We start from the raw sequence: 15,120 nt of genomic DNA, 5'->3' as shown, positions 1-15,120 counted from the left end.
TCATTCTAAGACATGTCATTTTATTAGTATTTTTATTTTTTCCAAAATATTTTCTGGTTTTAATGTATGTGTTAAAATCATTACACATCTGTCACTCCTGAAAAAAATCCGTAAGTCCTTTTGTTCTGGACTTGGTTGAAAGTTTAAATATAAAGCTCCAGCTTAAAACAGGACTGCAGGTTTGCAGGATGCCCTGCTGCTAATATGCATGTTTATTACTTTTTAATATGCATGTATACTATTAAATTATACATAGGGTTTAGAAACTATTGTTCATATATTGAAAGAAGATTTTGGAGGTTAACTTTAAAGCAAAATTGACTGGAAAACTCTCAGATCATTGACAGCTTGTTCTTCTGTTTCTTTCCAGTCTTTTCATGTTTTGATACTCTATGAATAAATTCATTTTTTCTCCCTCCATGATTAAAAGCTCAACCCCTAAGAAACTCATCCCAGCTACCTGGGGTACAACAATTAATACTTATACTTACCATTGTACTATATCATAATGGCAGGTACAATATTGCCAGCCTCAAAAGATATGTCAGACCCTCAAAAACCATTGAATTTTAAAATAACATGATTTATAATCCCTATTTTGGGGTTTTTCATGTCTTCATAGAGATTCCCATGCGTGACTGGGAATATTATGACAACTATTATGTGTGACAGAGCATATTATTGCCAACTTTCGCATGATCATTTGGGGAGAACCCCACCCAGCAAGGCACATATTCAAGGATGGACCATCCCAAGGAGAGGACAGTGCAGTGTTCAGATGATTTTGCAGGAATGATGGCTGGGAATAATCAGACTCTTCCTATTATATCATGAATTATTATCACCTGATCCTTGCCCAGTAAGGTGATACAGATTAGGGAAAATGTCCATTAGCAACACTTCAGTATCATCAGTGCCGGGTTGTTACACATGTGAGGGGAAAAGCCGACTTTCCAAAAAGATTACTGAAATTGAGCAGGTGGCAATTTCTCTGGAATCAGACATACAGGACTTTGTAGATTTTTTTTTTTTTACTTTCCTGCTGAAGAATTTTTCAAAATATTACTGAGTACCACAACAGCACTGCAGCATTGGGTGACTCCCAAGCACCACAAGACATCTAGCTCAGGTTGAGATGCACTTCAAGCTCAAAGTGGCAGAACACAGACCTGCCCTGGGGGTCAAGTGCCAAGGAGTGGCAGCACAGTCAGGACAAACCATCCTGCTCCACTCAACCCAGCCAACAGCTCTCACTGCCCAGGTACACCCAGCCTGCCCAGCCCAGCACCCACAAAAACCCAGCAGAAAATTCCATCATCCCAGATACAGCACTGTGCTCTATGGGAGGAGTTGGAAAACAAATTATGGAAAGGATCATTATTAACACAATACAAGATGCTGAGAACACCTTTGCTCCAGCAGTTAATTAAATCAGAACAACACTAATAGTTAAATGCTGATTTCTTTTTTTCATGTGAGGATAAATGTTTGTTTAGTAAGGCATCATAAATTGTAAAGTACTAATAACAAAATGAGTCTGCTCATAATTATTCACCAGGGTTTCCTCTGAACTTCCTCTGAAGGTCTCCTGTTGACAGTGTCAAAAACTGGGCAGCAAACCAGATGAGGCAGTGAGTTCCTACATTTCCATATGTTTGGCAGAAGTTCTATGTATAATGACAACATCAGAAGAAATCTCCCAATCTTCAGAAGAAAACTGAAGTCACTGTGTCCTGCATTATTGAAGGGAATCTTCAAAGCATGGCAGAGCATGGCCAAAGGGAGTGCCTTGTTACAGCGCTGCCTATGCAGCCCAAGCAGCACACGTTTCCATTTTCCTGCAATTTATGTAAACTGTTCCTCTGTGCCCTCTATAGATATTCATAGTGATCCCAAATGGGAAAGCAGCCAGAAGAGTGGCAGACAGCATACCTAAAAATTAAGTTTGGATCACTCACTGCAATGATCCCGGTCTGTAGCAGCAAAATAAACCAGCACTGTGTCATGTGTGTACCCATTACTGCAATGGATCAGCACTATCAAAAACTTCCAGCGCTGAGCCATTAGCATGAGCCCTTTCTCATTTAGTTTAAGAAAACTCAAAACAATTCTGACATTCACTAAGGCCTCAAAAGGCTTCTTGGAAGAATGTCTCTTCTTTGCAGCAATACTGCATAAAATACTGCAAGTAAACAGAAAATTAGAAGGAAAATTTTCACTAGAATAACTCATAATAGCTTCCTAGAAAACTCATTTTGTCCCTCTGATTGCCAGCTTTGCTTTGGAGTATAACAGAATTCTTATATAATTCTTAGATTTTTTTTCAGTGCATTTAACTTCCCGCCACAAGACATTTTTCTTGACAAATAGTTACATGAAGAAAGTGGACAGACCTGACAGATCTCAACTGCAATTCTTGATTTGAAGGCATGAGAAGACAGACCCATTTCTAGCACAAATCAATTTCAATCCTATTTGTTTACATCAATAACTTTTAGACATTGATGTTGCTTTGCTGGTACAGTTTGTGGACAAGACAAAAATTGGTGGGGACCATGTTAACAACAGCTTGTTAAATCATTTGTCCAAACCCCCATGTTTCCATACAGCCAAATGCAAGCAATTAATGTGGGGACAAATAAGACAGGCAGCACACACAGGACAGGAAACCATCTTGGCAAGCAGTGCCTTTGAGAAGGATTTAGAGGCTGTCACAGATAATCATTTTAACATGCTCTTTCCATCTTATGCTTTGGCAGCAGCATTATTACAAAGGGGAGTAATGCACAGAATTAAGTTATCTTGCAATCTATTCTGTATTGGCAAGACTGTTATGACTGTGACAAGATTCATTTTCCACATTTGAATAAAATGCACAAACAGCAGACACAGTGAGAAATATTCCAAAATACAAAAAAAATATGGAAGTTTAATATCAAATCTTGTAACATTAAAATCAAGGAGCATTGTTTACTCAGCTCCTCAAAGAGAAGTCAGAAAGGTGACTTGTCCAATGTCACAAAATGCATGCAGTAGTTAGTTGTGCACATTGTTTAGCAAAGCAAAGTAAAATCCCAGTTTATGGAAGCTGTAGACAACAGGAAACTTCAAATAAATGGATCTTTTACTATCTGAACATAAGCACCATTTATAATTTAGAGTCTCTGGAGCTAACCTTTGGAGGGGCTGGAGAGGCAGGGGAGAACCCTGCCAAAAACCAAAACCCAAACTGTCCTGCATGCAGGAACCTGGGTTGGGTGGCAATCAGATGGTCTTTGTGTGTCTTCTGGGAAAAGAAAGAAAATCTCCATTACTATGTGTATGCTGAAGTTTATTTACATATTCTGGGCTTTTTGCTTTTTCTCTAAAGGATTAGATATTGGCTAGCTAGGACTTAAAATAGTCTTTAGATGATATTTATTTGGTATTTCTTTCTCATGTACCCTGAGAGTTTGCCTCATTAAACTGAAGGGTGTTAGACACAGCTAACATTCTGATGTCTCATTTGTACACTTCTGAAGACTAAAATGCCTTCATCTAATTACATTTATAGAATTTAATATAAACAACATTTGAGGGAAAAACCCCATGATGACAGGTCTTAGACAGAAGGATGGACCCAAAAACTTTATTTGCTTTAATTTAAAACTTGTCTATGAGATGTATTACTCATTATGAAGTGAAGGAAAATAATCTTTTAAATGTGATTTAGAATAACTGATTTAAGCATGACACTTTTCTGTACCACTTGAAAGCAGCTTCCATATTCAAATATACTTAGCTGTGACCTTTTCCTAGTATCTCTCTTTTTAATTAGAACACTTAAATTATCACGTTCAATCACAGAACAAAATCTATTTGTATAAAATTATTTACAAGATTTTATGCATCCCTTAACAACCCTATGAACCTAATCCAAGGCTCACTGAAGTCTGCAGGAATTGCTCATTAATTCGGAGAGTTTGGCACAGCACAAAAAGTTATAAAATTGATCTACATGGTTCCAGCAGAAAACCTGAGGTGGAAATCAACTTATATTGCTGAGATAAAGTATCAGGTTTATGTAGCACATTTAAGGGAAATAACTGTTGATTTTTAAATCCCTTATGCCAGCTTTTCTATGGAAGTATTCCATATATATCTGTAAGGGTAGGCTAGATATTATTATACTGAGGAATAATATCTACTAACATTAATATAGGAGCATTTCATATTCCAGTCCAAAGAATGGCTAAAATAATTCCAGATCAGGGGTTTGGGGGTTTTTAAATTAGTAATTGCACCTATCTGCCTAATTCATAAAGACTTGCTTGATGAAACAACTCAAAGAGGAACATTGAAGTGCTATAGATAAGGAAACAGAACATTCTTAATAGCAACATTCAGATGAGGGCTGAGCTAAATAACCAGTGCAGCTGAGATTCCTCTGTGCCAGCAGCGTCTGAAGCACCCTCACAATGTGGCAGCTGGTACATGTCACCCACCATGGACAAACACAGAACACTCAGCCAGTTTTACCTGTCTGCAGACCTCTGACACACTAAGGCTGCCTTCAGCTAACCCAACTTTGGGCACCCAATTTCAGTGCTTGGAGATGGGAAGGGCAGTCTGTGTTACACAAAAATGGCAACGTTTGTGCAGCCAGTCTGGAGGGGTGACTGTGCAGGAGGAGATGGCCAAAGTAAGGTGAGATAAACCCAGAATTAAAGTCTAGGAAAGCAGGAGATTCACTCCATGCAAGGAAAGGAGAAGACAGTTTTTATGTTGCTATGCAGTCATTAGACTCAAATGAAAAAGATCTTCATGTTCCCCTTGTTAATGACACTACCCAAGCTGGGGTATGTGGTTGGGACATTTCCAGTCATCTGCCAGCCCTAGCACAAAGACCAAACACAAATTAATAAGCAAATGGAGGCTCATTAAACTAAAAAAATTATGAGCTGCCATAAATTTTACTTAACTAGTAAATATTTCTGGTTTTTCTGGGTTTAGGATAATGTAACTGTCATTTTATGAACATTTGCTTTTACCTAACTTTCTCTTCAGGACTAAAACCCCATTTTGTTAAATATTAAGGAGCTCAGTGCCACTTGATTAAAGCCAGTTACCAAGAACAGACACAAGGTGCACCATCTGCAGGCAAAAAAACACCAAATAAACCAGGAAAATATTACATAGAACAAGGCTAGTATAGCTGAGGTCACAGAGATAAATGAATTCCACAGGTTTGTTAAGCTGAGAATTTAGATGGTTTGCTAGCTCTGCTTCTGAGAAGAGCAATAGCTTCTCCTGGGCCTGACCCTCAGGCAAAGTGCAGCCCACCCTGCCAGAAACAGAGGGGGGTCAGGACCAGGCTGATCCCACTCCCCAGCCCAAGCACACCTTCCTCTGTGACAGGGAAAGTGATCCCCAGTGATCTCACCAAAAGCTATAGGTTCAAAAATAAAGAGAAGCATTGCCTGAGTCATCCTAGCTCAAATTATTCCTACAAAGAAAGTAATTTCTCACAAAACCACCAACCCTGCATTTAGAAGCGGCATCAATAAAATGTATTTTTTCCAGAGTGTCATCTCATTCCTTCAGCACTGGAGCTAATAAGGATCCATCAGAGGTTTCTGAGGCAGAGTTTGCATGCCTGAGCTGCAGTGAGCATTGGCAGAGATGCTGGAGCTGTCTGGAGGTGTGAGACTGGCTCTGTGTGACAGACTCAGTCTGTGCCCAAGCTCCTCTGGGATTTCTGGGCACACCCAGAGAGCCCTTGGCATCCCTCTGAACAAAACATCCCGACAAAAAAAGAACTACAGCCTTGCTGCAATACAACAGCTGAGGCAAAGATGGAGAAAAGGGAGATTTGTAACTCAAATATGCTTTACGGTAGGTCTTAATTGCTATTACAGGATTTTGAATTGAGACTCTGCTGTCTACCCAAGCACACTCATCATGGCAGTGCCAACATATCTCTAGTACTATCATGAGGTAATGAATAAAATATATTAATGGCCACTGAACACAGTTATTTTACATTATGCATCATCTCCAATGAGGAAGAGTTAGTTTATTTATTAAAGTTACTTTTATTTTGCTGTCAGTCTCCTTAGAGCATTAAATATTTTATAGCAGTTTTATCATCAGCTAAGATAATCACAATTAAAAAAAAACTGATGAAATAGTTTTCCTCTTTTTCTTCAACCTAAAATACAGGTATATCTTAAAATTATTATAAATGGATCCAGAAACAGCACATGATGTGGAGCATCCATACTAAACCAGGTATTTGGATGGCAAGAGATAACAGTAGGGTCTTAGAAACTCATTAGTCAATCAATTTTTTAAGTAGGATACAAAGGGATATAAAATATTTCATTTGCACTCACACCTCTAGCATTTCCAGACATCCAGCTTAAGGTCTATAATTCACACTATAAGTTTATTTCCTGACAGACACATGGTGCTGAGCCTCTTTTCAACATTCAGAATATTTTCTTCTTCAGTGTTCTGCACTTTCTCCAGGACAAGTTCTTCACACCACTTCATAACTCCTCAGTACTTCTGATACACCCAATAGCCTGACTCAAATAAGAAGATTTTTCACTGAGATTTCAGGTGTCTGACTGCACTGCAGGGCAGAAAAATCAGCCTTGATGCAGTAGATTTTGTGGCTCTTCCAATCTGGTGACCATTGGTTTCTGATGCAGGGAACTGACATTTTTTATTCATTTTCCCTTTTCAATTCATTTTCCCCCCACAATTTTCAGTAAATCTGTTCAGTGACCTTTAAGACCTGAGGCAAGAATCATTTATTAAATAATTCTCTTGCAATCTGTACCATATGCTGAGGCATATAGTACTTTGCATAGTAACAAGATATGCCTGTGCTGTTATGAACAGCTTGATATATAAAGCTTTCAAATCTTTAATCAAAGCTTTTTATAGCTATTATTTAGGAAATTAGAGGAAATTATGCTTTTAAATAGGTAAGATGTTACAGCATATTTCATGAAGACACACATACAATGATAGTCAAGTTTTCTAACAGTCTGAAAGTTTAGCTTGCAAATACTTGGAAAATACAAGTTTCACCTTGGGCCACAAAAGCTATTAAACTCCATCTTATTATATCACAGAACATATATAATCAGATCAGTGGCTAGCAGATATCGGAGGAAAAAAGTACAGAAAAATCCATTCACTCTCACTGCTGAATTTTAGATGTCACATTATGTTATGACTCAGTCTTATTGAAAGAGCTTTTCTACTTACTATCAAAAAATGGACGTAGATACTTGTTGTACCCTTTTATGATTTTTTGTATTGTTGGAGGTAGAATTTCACTTTTTCCTTCAGCTTCAGGAATTTGCATGGACCTAAAAGGAATTGAAAATGAGGATATTTTAAAAGGACATAATAAAAAAAAATCCAAAAAATATCAGGTTTCATAATCTGTATTTGGCTCTTATTGGAAAAAAATATCTTTTGTACCTTAGAGTTCATTCTTTCTTTTTATACCTTAAAGTCTATTTCTTTTTATGCCTTAAAGTCTATTATTTCTTAACATTCCATCTGAGAAACAATCTTCTTTAATACTTTATCTGTAAACAAAGCATTATGGTTATAATCTGGGAATGTGGAAGGGATGCTGGTTGTTTATTTCATCATTTAAAATAAAGCTTCTTTTTACATAATGAAATACATTATATTTAGGTCTCAGAGACAGAAACCAGCCTCAGAGACCAGTGCATAAAAACACTTAAAATCCTGCTTTCACAACACAATTTTTAAACAGGCTACAGAAATAATCCTGTTGAGCAAAATCAGTAAAGCACAATGAGAATTCAAGTACTTCCTCTGCTCAGAAACAGCTACAAATACAATCCATAAAATCCATATAAACAATTACAAACCCTTTCTGCCTAACCCCAAAGGTGAGCACCCCCAGACCCTGAGCAGGATGTGCCCTTCAGAAATTACAGCACAGATGGTAACAACTACTTGCTCCCAATGATTTGAGAAAGGTGGGGTATGAATTATGAAGGTGAGAATCAAACAATTCATTGCTTAGTGAGCCCAGCTGGCAGAGGCACTGTCTCTGCTGATGGAGACCAGACACCTATATAAACACCAGGAGAAGGCTCTGGGGATTTTAATCCTTGCTCTGGGAATTACTGGCCCCTAAAAATGACCAGCTCTCCAACAGGAGGTGCAAGAGCTGCAGTGATTTGCTCCTAGAGAGAAGAATCTAAGCATAGACCATTAGGTAAGGGGCTACCAGTGTTTTGTGGTCTTCCCTTATAGTGCTAAATCCTCACTGAATTTCTTAGTGTTGGTTCTTTCTGGAGCTGCTCCTGAGAACTCTGCTTTCTCTTCTGCATTGTATTTCTGGGTCTCTTGGAGCTTTCCAAAGCTTGATATTTTCATTTTAATTTTGCTGTTTCCGAGAAAGCTTGAGCTGTTTTGTCAGGACACTGAGACACCAGGAATAATCCAGTATCTTAAACTGGAAAAGCTTACATGCTAAGATGATCTCACTGAGTGCATGTGGCCAAATCACACTGTGGTTTTAAATGTGGTGTCCACTGGCTTGAAAAGCTGCTATTGCTGTATAATTTTTTATTCACCAGATCCTATTGCCACAGAAATAGCTGTTTTTCATTAGCTGCCTTATAGCACAAATATCTTAGCTATTTAAATGTTCTCATTTTTTTCCTTTATTTTTTCCCTTTTTTATTTCTATATTGCCAAAGAATGATGTTGTTATTTAAGTATACCCTTGAGTAATGCCAGCATTGAAATAAGGGAAGTTTCTCCTGTAAGTTTTTTTCCTAAAGAAACAAACAGTCATGTTAAATTGAGCTGTGACTATAAATAAGAAGGCCAGTTTTATGTTGCATAGAGGTGTTGAAATTGGAAATGCATTTGACTGTAATTAATTTCTTAAATACTGTACTTGGAATAGATATCTCTCCTTTTGTAATTTACATATAAATTTTAGCTAAGTGTTCAGTGAGCTGCATGAGCTTAATTTCACAGCTTTACTGGATTGTTCTTGAATAAGTTTTACTTGTTGTGAAATGTTAAAGGAAAACTTGTTTCTTTTCTACTGTTAGGGTATATCATTATTCTGCCAATCAATCTGCAATTGCAGAGGGGTCTGGTTCATAATCATTAACTCTAATTTCCAAAATATATCTTTAAAATTTTTATGGAAGTCCTTCCTTTAAATGACCTGTGATAATTCATAATTTTCCTCATTAACACATGATGTGTAGCCTCGTATCACCGGCCTTTTGAGATTTATGGCTAAGTAAGCCTGGGAAAGCTGTTGTGCTGTAATTGAGGCTGTGAATTGAAGAGGCATGGTCCCCTGTGTGCAGTTTGGCCATAAAACCTTAGAGAAGTCCTAGCACAGCAAGCCAGCAAGTGAAAGGAACCTGAGGCCTCCTAAATGTGAGTGTGAGCTGTTACCAATTTGCTGACTTTGGGACACTCAGAGGCAGGCTGTCAGCGGTGAGAGATGAGGAACCTGCAGAGGTTCTGTGCCCTAAGCAGTCTGGGGTTTCTGTGTTTTAAGGGATGGTGCCCTGTGCCTTTACAGCGCTCTTTGATCCACGAGCTCCATTCCCAGCTCAGGCACGGTGAGCTCACAGCTGCACACACTCACAAAGGAAAAATCTGAGACTCATTCCACTCCTGCATCCTCTCCTCAATGCATCTAAGCTTCTCTTTTAAGCAATATTTGTCTCATTATATTTATGTTTCATAGTTAAAGGAAGCTGTTTAAGTTCCTCCATTTTCTTAATGTATGTGAAATGCCTTGGCATGCATTTAAGTCTGGAATTGCCTTGCAACAGGTGTTCCAGTAACTGAGGCGTGAACAGGCTTTTACAGAAAAAAACCCTGAGCATATAATTATTTTTCAGCTGAGAATATCTGCCTGTTCTGGGCTGTCAATGCATAATAAATGCTTTAACTCATCAGGTTCAATGACCTCTGGTTGCTTTTATAAAAGCAGATTTTTATCTATTTATTTTTCTAAGTCATTCTTGAGCTCAAAAACTGACAATTTTCATGAGTTTGGCTAAACTTGAAAGGTACAACAACTGTTTGTTATTTAAGGTACTTTCAAGTTAGTGTCTTAACCAAACGGGGTAACAGGAAGGGAAAAAAGGAACATTTGCCCTAAACAGTAATATATATCATTTATTTAGGAATAAGTACAGTCTAGACACATGTATGAGAATATTTTCTCTGGCTATTTTTTGTCAGAAGATATGTATAATGAAAGCATGAAAGAGACAGAAACACCTTAGAACTGCAAGAAGACAAACAAAATGCCAGATACAGTTTGAACAAGCTTTTGAAACACTCCCTCCAGGAAAACATGAATAAAAAAAGCCTTTTTGCAGGCAATTCACTGACAGGCAAAGGGCTTACAGATGCAAATAAAGTTGTTATTTCTGGTTTCATGCTCAATGATATGGAGGTTTATGGTCTTTGCAGATAAACTGTAGCAAGATCCACATCACTGATTAATTCTCTGCTTTGAAATGGACAGTACTGTCACCATTCTTTTTTTGGTTAAATGGTGAGGTTGAAATTAGCATCATGTTATCAGGCACAAGAACAAACAGTGAAATACCATAAATGTTCTTGAGCTCAGGCAAAAAAAAAAAAATAAGAACATTTCAAAGAATTCTGACTCCATAAACCTAGGCTAGCATTCTTTATGTTAAAAACACCCTATCTGAAACAAATGGGAACCCTTCTTCAGACCAAATAGCATTCATTCATTTAAGCTGATTCCTGAAAATGATCAGTTTGCCTCAATTTTTTCATTACTACTTTAAAAAAAAATGGGAAAGAAGTCATCCAGGCAACAGATTTTAATAGCAAAAAGGGGGCCATGTTGTGATTGTAATATAAGTTAATGTTAAGTGAAGAAGTGTCATTCAGGCAGTGAGAGATAGAAAGGGGAAAAACAACCCCATACCATTACTCACTGTAAATTATTCAGTAAAAGAAACTCTCTTCACATGTTAGGCAGAGCTTTTCCAAGTGGAATATCTAAGGGATCACTTGGCAAAAAACCATGGCCCTTGCTTTGGGTGCACCTCAGCCCTTGGGTTTTGTTTAGAAATATTTCTCTGTTTCAGTGCCAAGCAGGATAGTTTTTGTCCTAAACAGCACTCACACAAACCCCTCCTAATCTGTGCACTGGAAAAATGCATTTTTGAACCCAAGCATCATCTTGTGTGTGAGATAACCCCGGGCCAGAGCTGTGTCTGGATTTGGGAACAACAGACACAGCAGCTCCATGCTGTGCCCTTGTACCCAGGCACTCACACAGGTGCTGTGTGTGCCCTCACCCCCATGGATGAACTCAGGAATGAACCCCCCGTGCTTCTGGACACTCACAGCCACATGAAGCTGCAGGAGGATTCACAAACTCTGTCTGATACTAATGAAATGTGTGCCACAGGCTGAGCTCCTGGGGGAATTTTGCCTCCTTTTAATTTAGGTGCCTCTGAAATTGTTGGTCTTTTAGCAGTGTTTTACTATGGCTAAGCCGCGAGTCACCCACTCATTATAGCATGGCAAGTCACAGCTGATGAGGGAAGAAGGTGGAATTAGAGCAAGTGCATGTTTTGCACAAAGACCCCTCTATAGGAATGGAGAAGATGGGGGAAGTTGATGCTTTAAACTTATTTTCTGGGGATTGTTCCACCTTTTCCCACTACTAAGAGAAAGCTTTATCTAAATGAGTGGTTGCACACCCACCCGAGTTAAAGCTCAGATAGAGTCTTACCCTGAGGAATCTACTGTGAGATGAAGTAGGTTAGGCAATTCTAGATAAAGAATTGGCTCACAGACTTTAAATACTTCTGATGAAAGTAGTGATGAGAATGTTTAACCTGTCCATGCTTACATTTTCTTATTGGAATTACTTAAAGAATATTTTTGCCCCTTTTTATAGAAGGAATATATTTTAAGTGCTCCATTTCTATATTTTTCTGTCATGGCAGCTGTACTGTTAGAAGTGCTATGTGTAGCCAGAGGGGATAATTTTCACTTTCCAGCATAAGGCAACTCAGATTTCCGAAAGACTTTACAATTTCATAACAGAGAATAAAAAAACAATTTTTAAAATAGATATTTCTTTTTAAGATACTCTCCTTTTAGTGCACAGTGATGATTTTACTATCTCAAGCTTGCAGTAAATCTAGGTGGACTGTGAGCTTCTGTCCTAGGGCAAGGCACTATGCTCCAGGCAAGGACTGTGTGCCCATCTGTATTAAGCAAATCTGATACAATACTCACTTTGTACCCAGTAATCCTTTACTTGAGGGTTCATATGCCTCATAAATTCCATTCTTTTGCTCCCTCATCAATCTTTCCAATTAAAAAAAAAATCTGTTAATCAAGGCAGCTGAGATTCATGAAACTCAGTCCTGTGCTTCTGTTAATACCCAGGTTCTTTAATTTTTGTAAGAGGCAAGATTCAAATGCCAAGAAGATTTTACTTTGTTACTTTGTCAGCTACGTCTCTAATGGTAAAGTAAGTTGATTATAAACCAACTGATATAATAATATGTTGAAGAAATAATATTTTTAGCAAATATTTCTTACCTATAGAGCAGCAATAGAAAAAGGGCTCTGAGGCTGCAGCAGTTAAGGCTGCACATTGTCACAAATTCTTTCAGAAGTTCTTGTAGCTCCTAAAAAAACAAAAAGTGCAGAGTTAATGTTTTACAGCACATATGTATTCCTAATACATGAATTTTTCCAAAGGTTTTAAACACTAAAGATATTGTATCTTGAATATCTTATTCTAATGTATTACTAAATATCTACATCACTTTTAAAAAAAAATCTCAAAAGTTAAAAAAAAAAACAAACAGGTGGCATCAGGATTAATTTAACTAACCAAAAGAAGCTCCATTCCATTATACTACAGCTCTTTCATTTTAGCCTCTGTCCTTTAAATATTAGGAAAAGTAATTGCTGTGAAAAATAATGTAATCCTGTGCACCCTCATGCTTGTGAGTGCATCTCTGGCATATCAGTGTCCCTTCTAAAGGGACAAGACCCCATCTTAGAACACAGAGCTATTTAAGAGCAACCTCTCTGGTACATGCATAGCATCAATACCACTGGTATGTAACTTTGGTCATCTTTTTGTTAATGAGAAAAAATGAAATTTTAGGCTTCTATGCCTAGCAATTTAAAAAATCCTTTGTATATAAGTCATATATAGCCATCCACATTCATGAGAATGTTTGGCTGAGGCAAGATGTCTTTTCTGAATGGGATTTCTTTGCTTTTGTCAGTATGATTCACATCCATAATAGCTATTTTAAGAAATCTGTCAGCTCTGTAATCCATTTCTGGATGAAAAGATTATCAATCCATAGTGTAATGCAGTCATGCAACAGATCTGAAATGCACAGACTGTGCACACTTTTGCTGTATTTCCGCAGAGTACACAAACCTTATTTGTAAGACTTGCTTCAAAACTCTAAAAAATCCCTACATGTCAGGAATGCTACTTATCCAGAATCTGCAAGACAATTGTTAAATGTTAATAAATGCAAACGAAATATCTTTTTCAGGTTTCACGAAGGAGCAATCAAACAGACCATTTTCAGTGTCCAGCGTGAGTTTTGCAGGAGTATCTTGCACTTCAATTTCCCACTAAACTGCTAATATAAAGAACTCAAGTTTCACAGCCTCAAATTTTGTTTCACTGTTCTTTAGTGACCAATGTAAAATGTCAGAAAGCTTTTTAAAAACCAAAGTAATTTTTCTTTCAGTCTACAGCTCCAGTAAGAGCAAAACTTGTGGTATTTACCTAAATTAATGTCATGCGAATGGGATATGACTTTTATGTAACAGTGAAGTGACAAAATAACTTGTTAATGTCTCAAAAGAAAAAGGAAAACCATTTCAATGGCTTTTAAAACGAGCAACCATTCTCAGCATCTTGGCTACTTTAAGCATACACCAGCCTGGTAAATATTAATGTCAAAATAAATCATACACTCCTCCTGACTTCCCCAGAAAATCATGCATGAGACATTAAGAGAGCTGGTAATAGGAAAAAACAGCACAAATGAGCAGATGGTGTTGTCAGAACATTGCTCTCTCCGTGCTGATTCTGTAGCACTCCTGGTGCAGATCGTGGGATCTCTTTTGCGTATCTCATTTTGGGTTTGGATGCTTTCTACATTCATTATCTTTATCTCACAGGAAAATATGCTAAAAATAAAAAGCCTCTTACTGACTTTATAAGTACTTCAAAAAGCTGCTTTTATATTTAGCTTTTGAATTGCTACTATGAGGTCCTAATACGACTGAAGATCCTTTATAAAGAGATTAAGGAAACCTATGGATATTTCTGTGCTTGTTTGGGTTTCATTTTTACAGTACTGAAGATGAAAAGGAGTGAGCTTATTACTGATTTCTTTCTAAAGCAACTGATTTACCTTCAGTTCTTAACCAATGTCCAAGGTAGCAATTTTATGGGAGGGTGGGGTGGAGAATTTTGGTCTTTCACAAATCAAAGGTCAAATCCATCCTACGGTACATGGATTACTTTTGTATGCTCAGGAAAAGATAGCATGGAGGTAATAGAAGGGAGAAGATCCCTTATTTCTGTGCAAGAAAGACGAGTCAAGAGATCCAATTGCCACGTCAGCTGGCTTGCCCTCACTGCAGAGGGACACTGCATGCCAGCCAAGGAACAGAACTGGGTAACTGCTGGAGCCCCAAGCTGTTTCACAGATAATACTTTAGTTGGATATAAATCTCTGCTGCATGTGTGTACACGCTTGCAGGCACGCACACGTTCTCCCTGCTGCCCCTTTCTTAGGGGGCTTGGTTTGTTCTGCTGAAGAGCCTCCCTCTTGGCATGTCTGCACATCTGGACCTTTCCTGTCACACATTTCTTTATCAAAGGCTACACATTCACAGCAAGGTTCCTTCCTGCATGCATGTATGGATGGAACTACTGGCATTTAACTCTAGTTCAGCCAAACCCATAAGATTTTTCTCTCACACTAGAAAAATAAGCATTACCTGTTTTCTGCATAGAATATTGAGCCATTTGGTTTAACTAGACAGACT

At 37.9% G+C, this 15,120-nt stretch overlaps 1 protein-coding gene across 1 annotated transcript in view; it reads right to left on the bottom strand.

Moving 5' to 3' along the window:
• Window positions 1–12,698, bottom strand: part of LOC128937334 (gamma-aminobutyric acid receptor subunit pi-like) — a 37,208-nt gene extending 24,510 nt beyond the window's left edge. Inside the window, exons 1-2 of the mRNA XM_054276965.1 lie at window positions 12,625–12,698; window positions 7,261–7,364 (exon numbers count right to left, since the gene is read on the bottom strand). Coding sequence (XP_054132940.1) covers window positions 7,261–7,364; window positions 12,625–12,680 — 160 coding nt within the window. The 5' untranslated portion in view covers window positions 12,681–12,698. The remainder of the gene's footprint in view (window positions 1–7,260; window positions 7,365–12,624) is intronic.
• Window positions 12,699–15,120: the final 2,422 nt, after the last annotated feature.

The sequence above is a fragment of the Melozone crissalis genome, unplaced genomic scaffold (assembly GCF_028551555.1).
Source record: "Melozone crissalis strain CALT ecotype California unplaced genomic scaffold, PUWL_Pcris_2 ptg000019l_1, whole genome shotgun sequence".
Lineage (NCBI taxonomy): Eukaryota > Metazoa > Chordata > Aves > Passeriformes > Passerellidae > Melozone > Melozone crissalis.
Note: the sequence above shows the minus strand (reverse complement) of the source record. Positions and strands in the feature narration are given on the sequence as shown.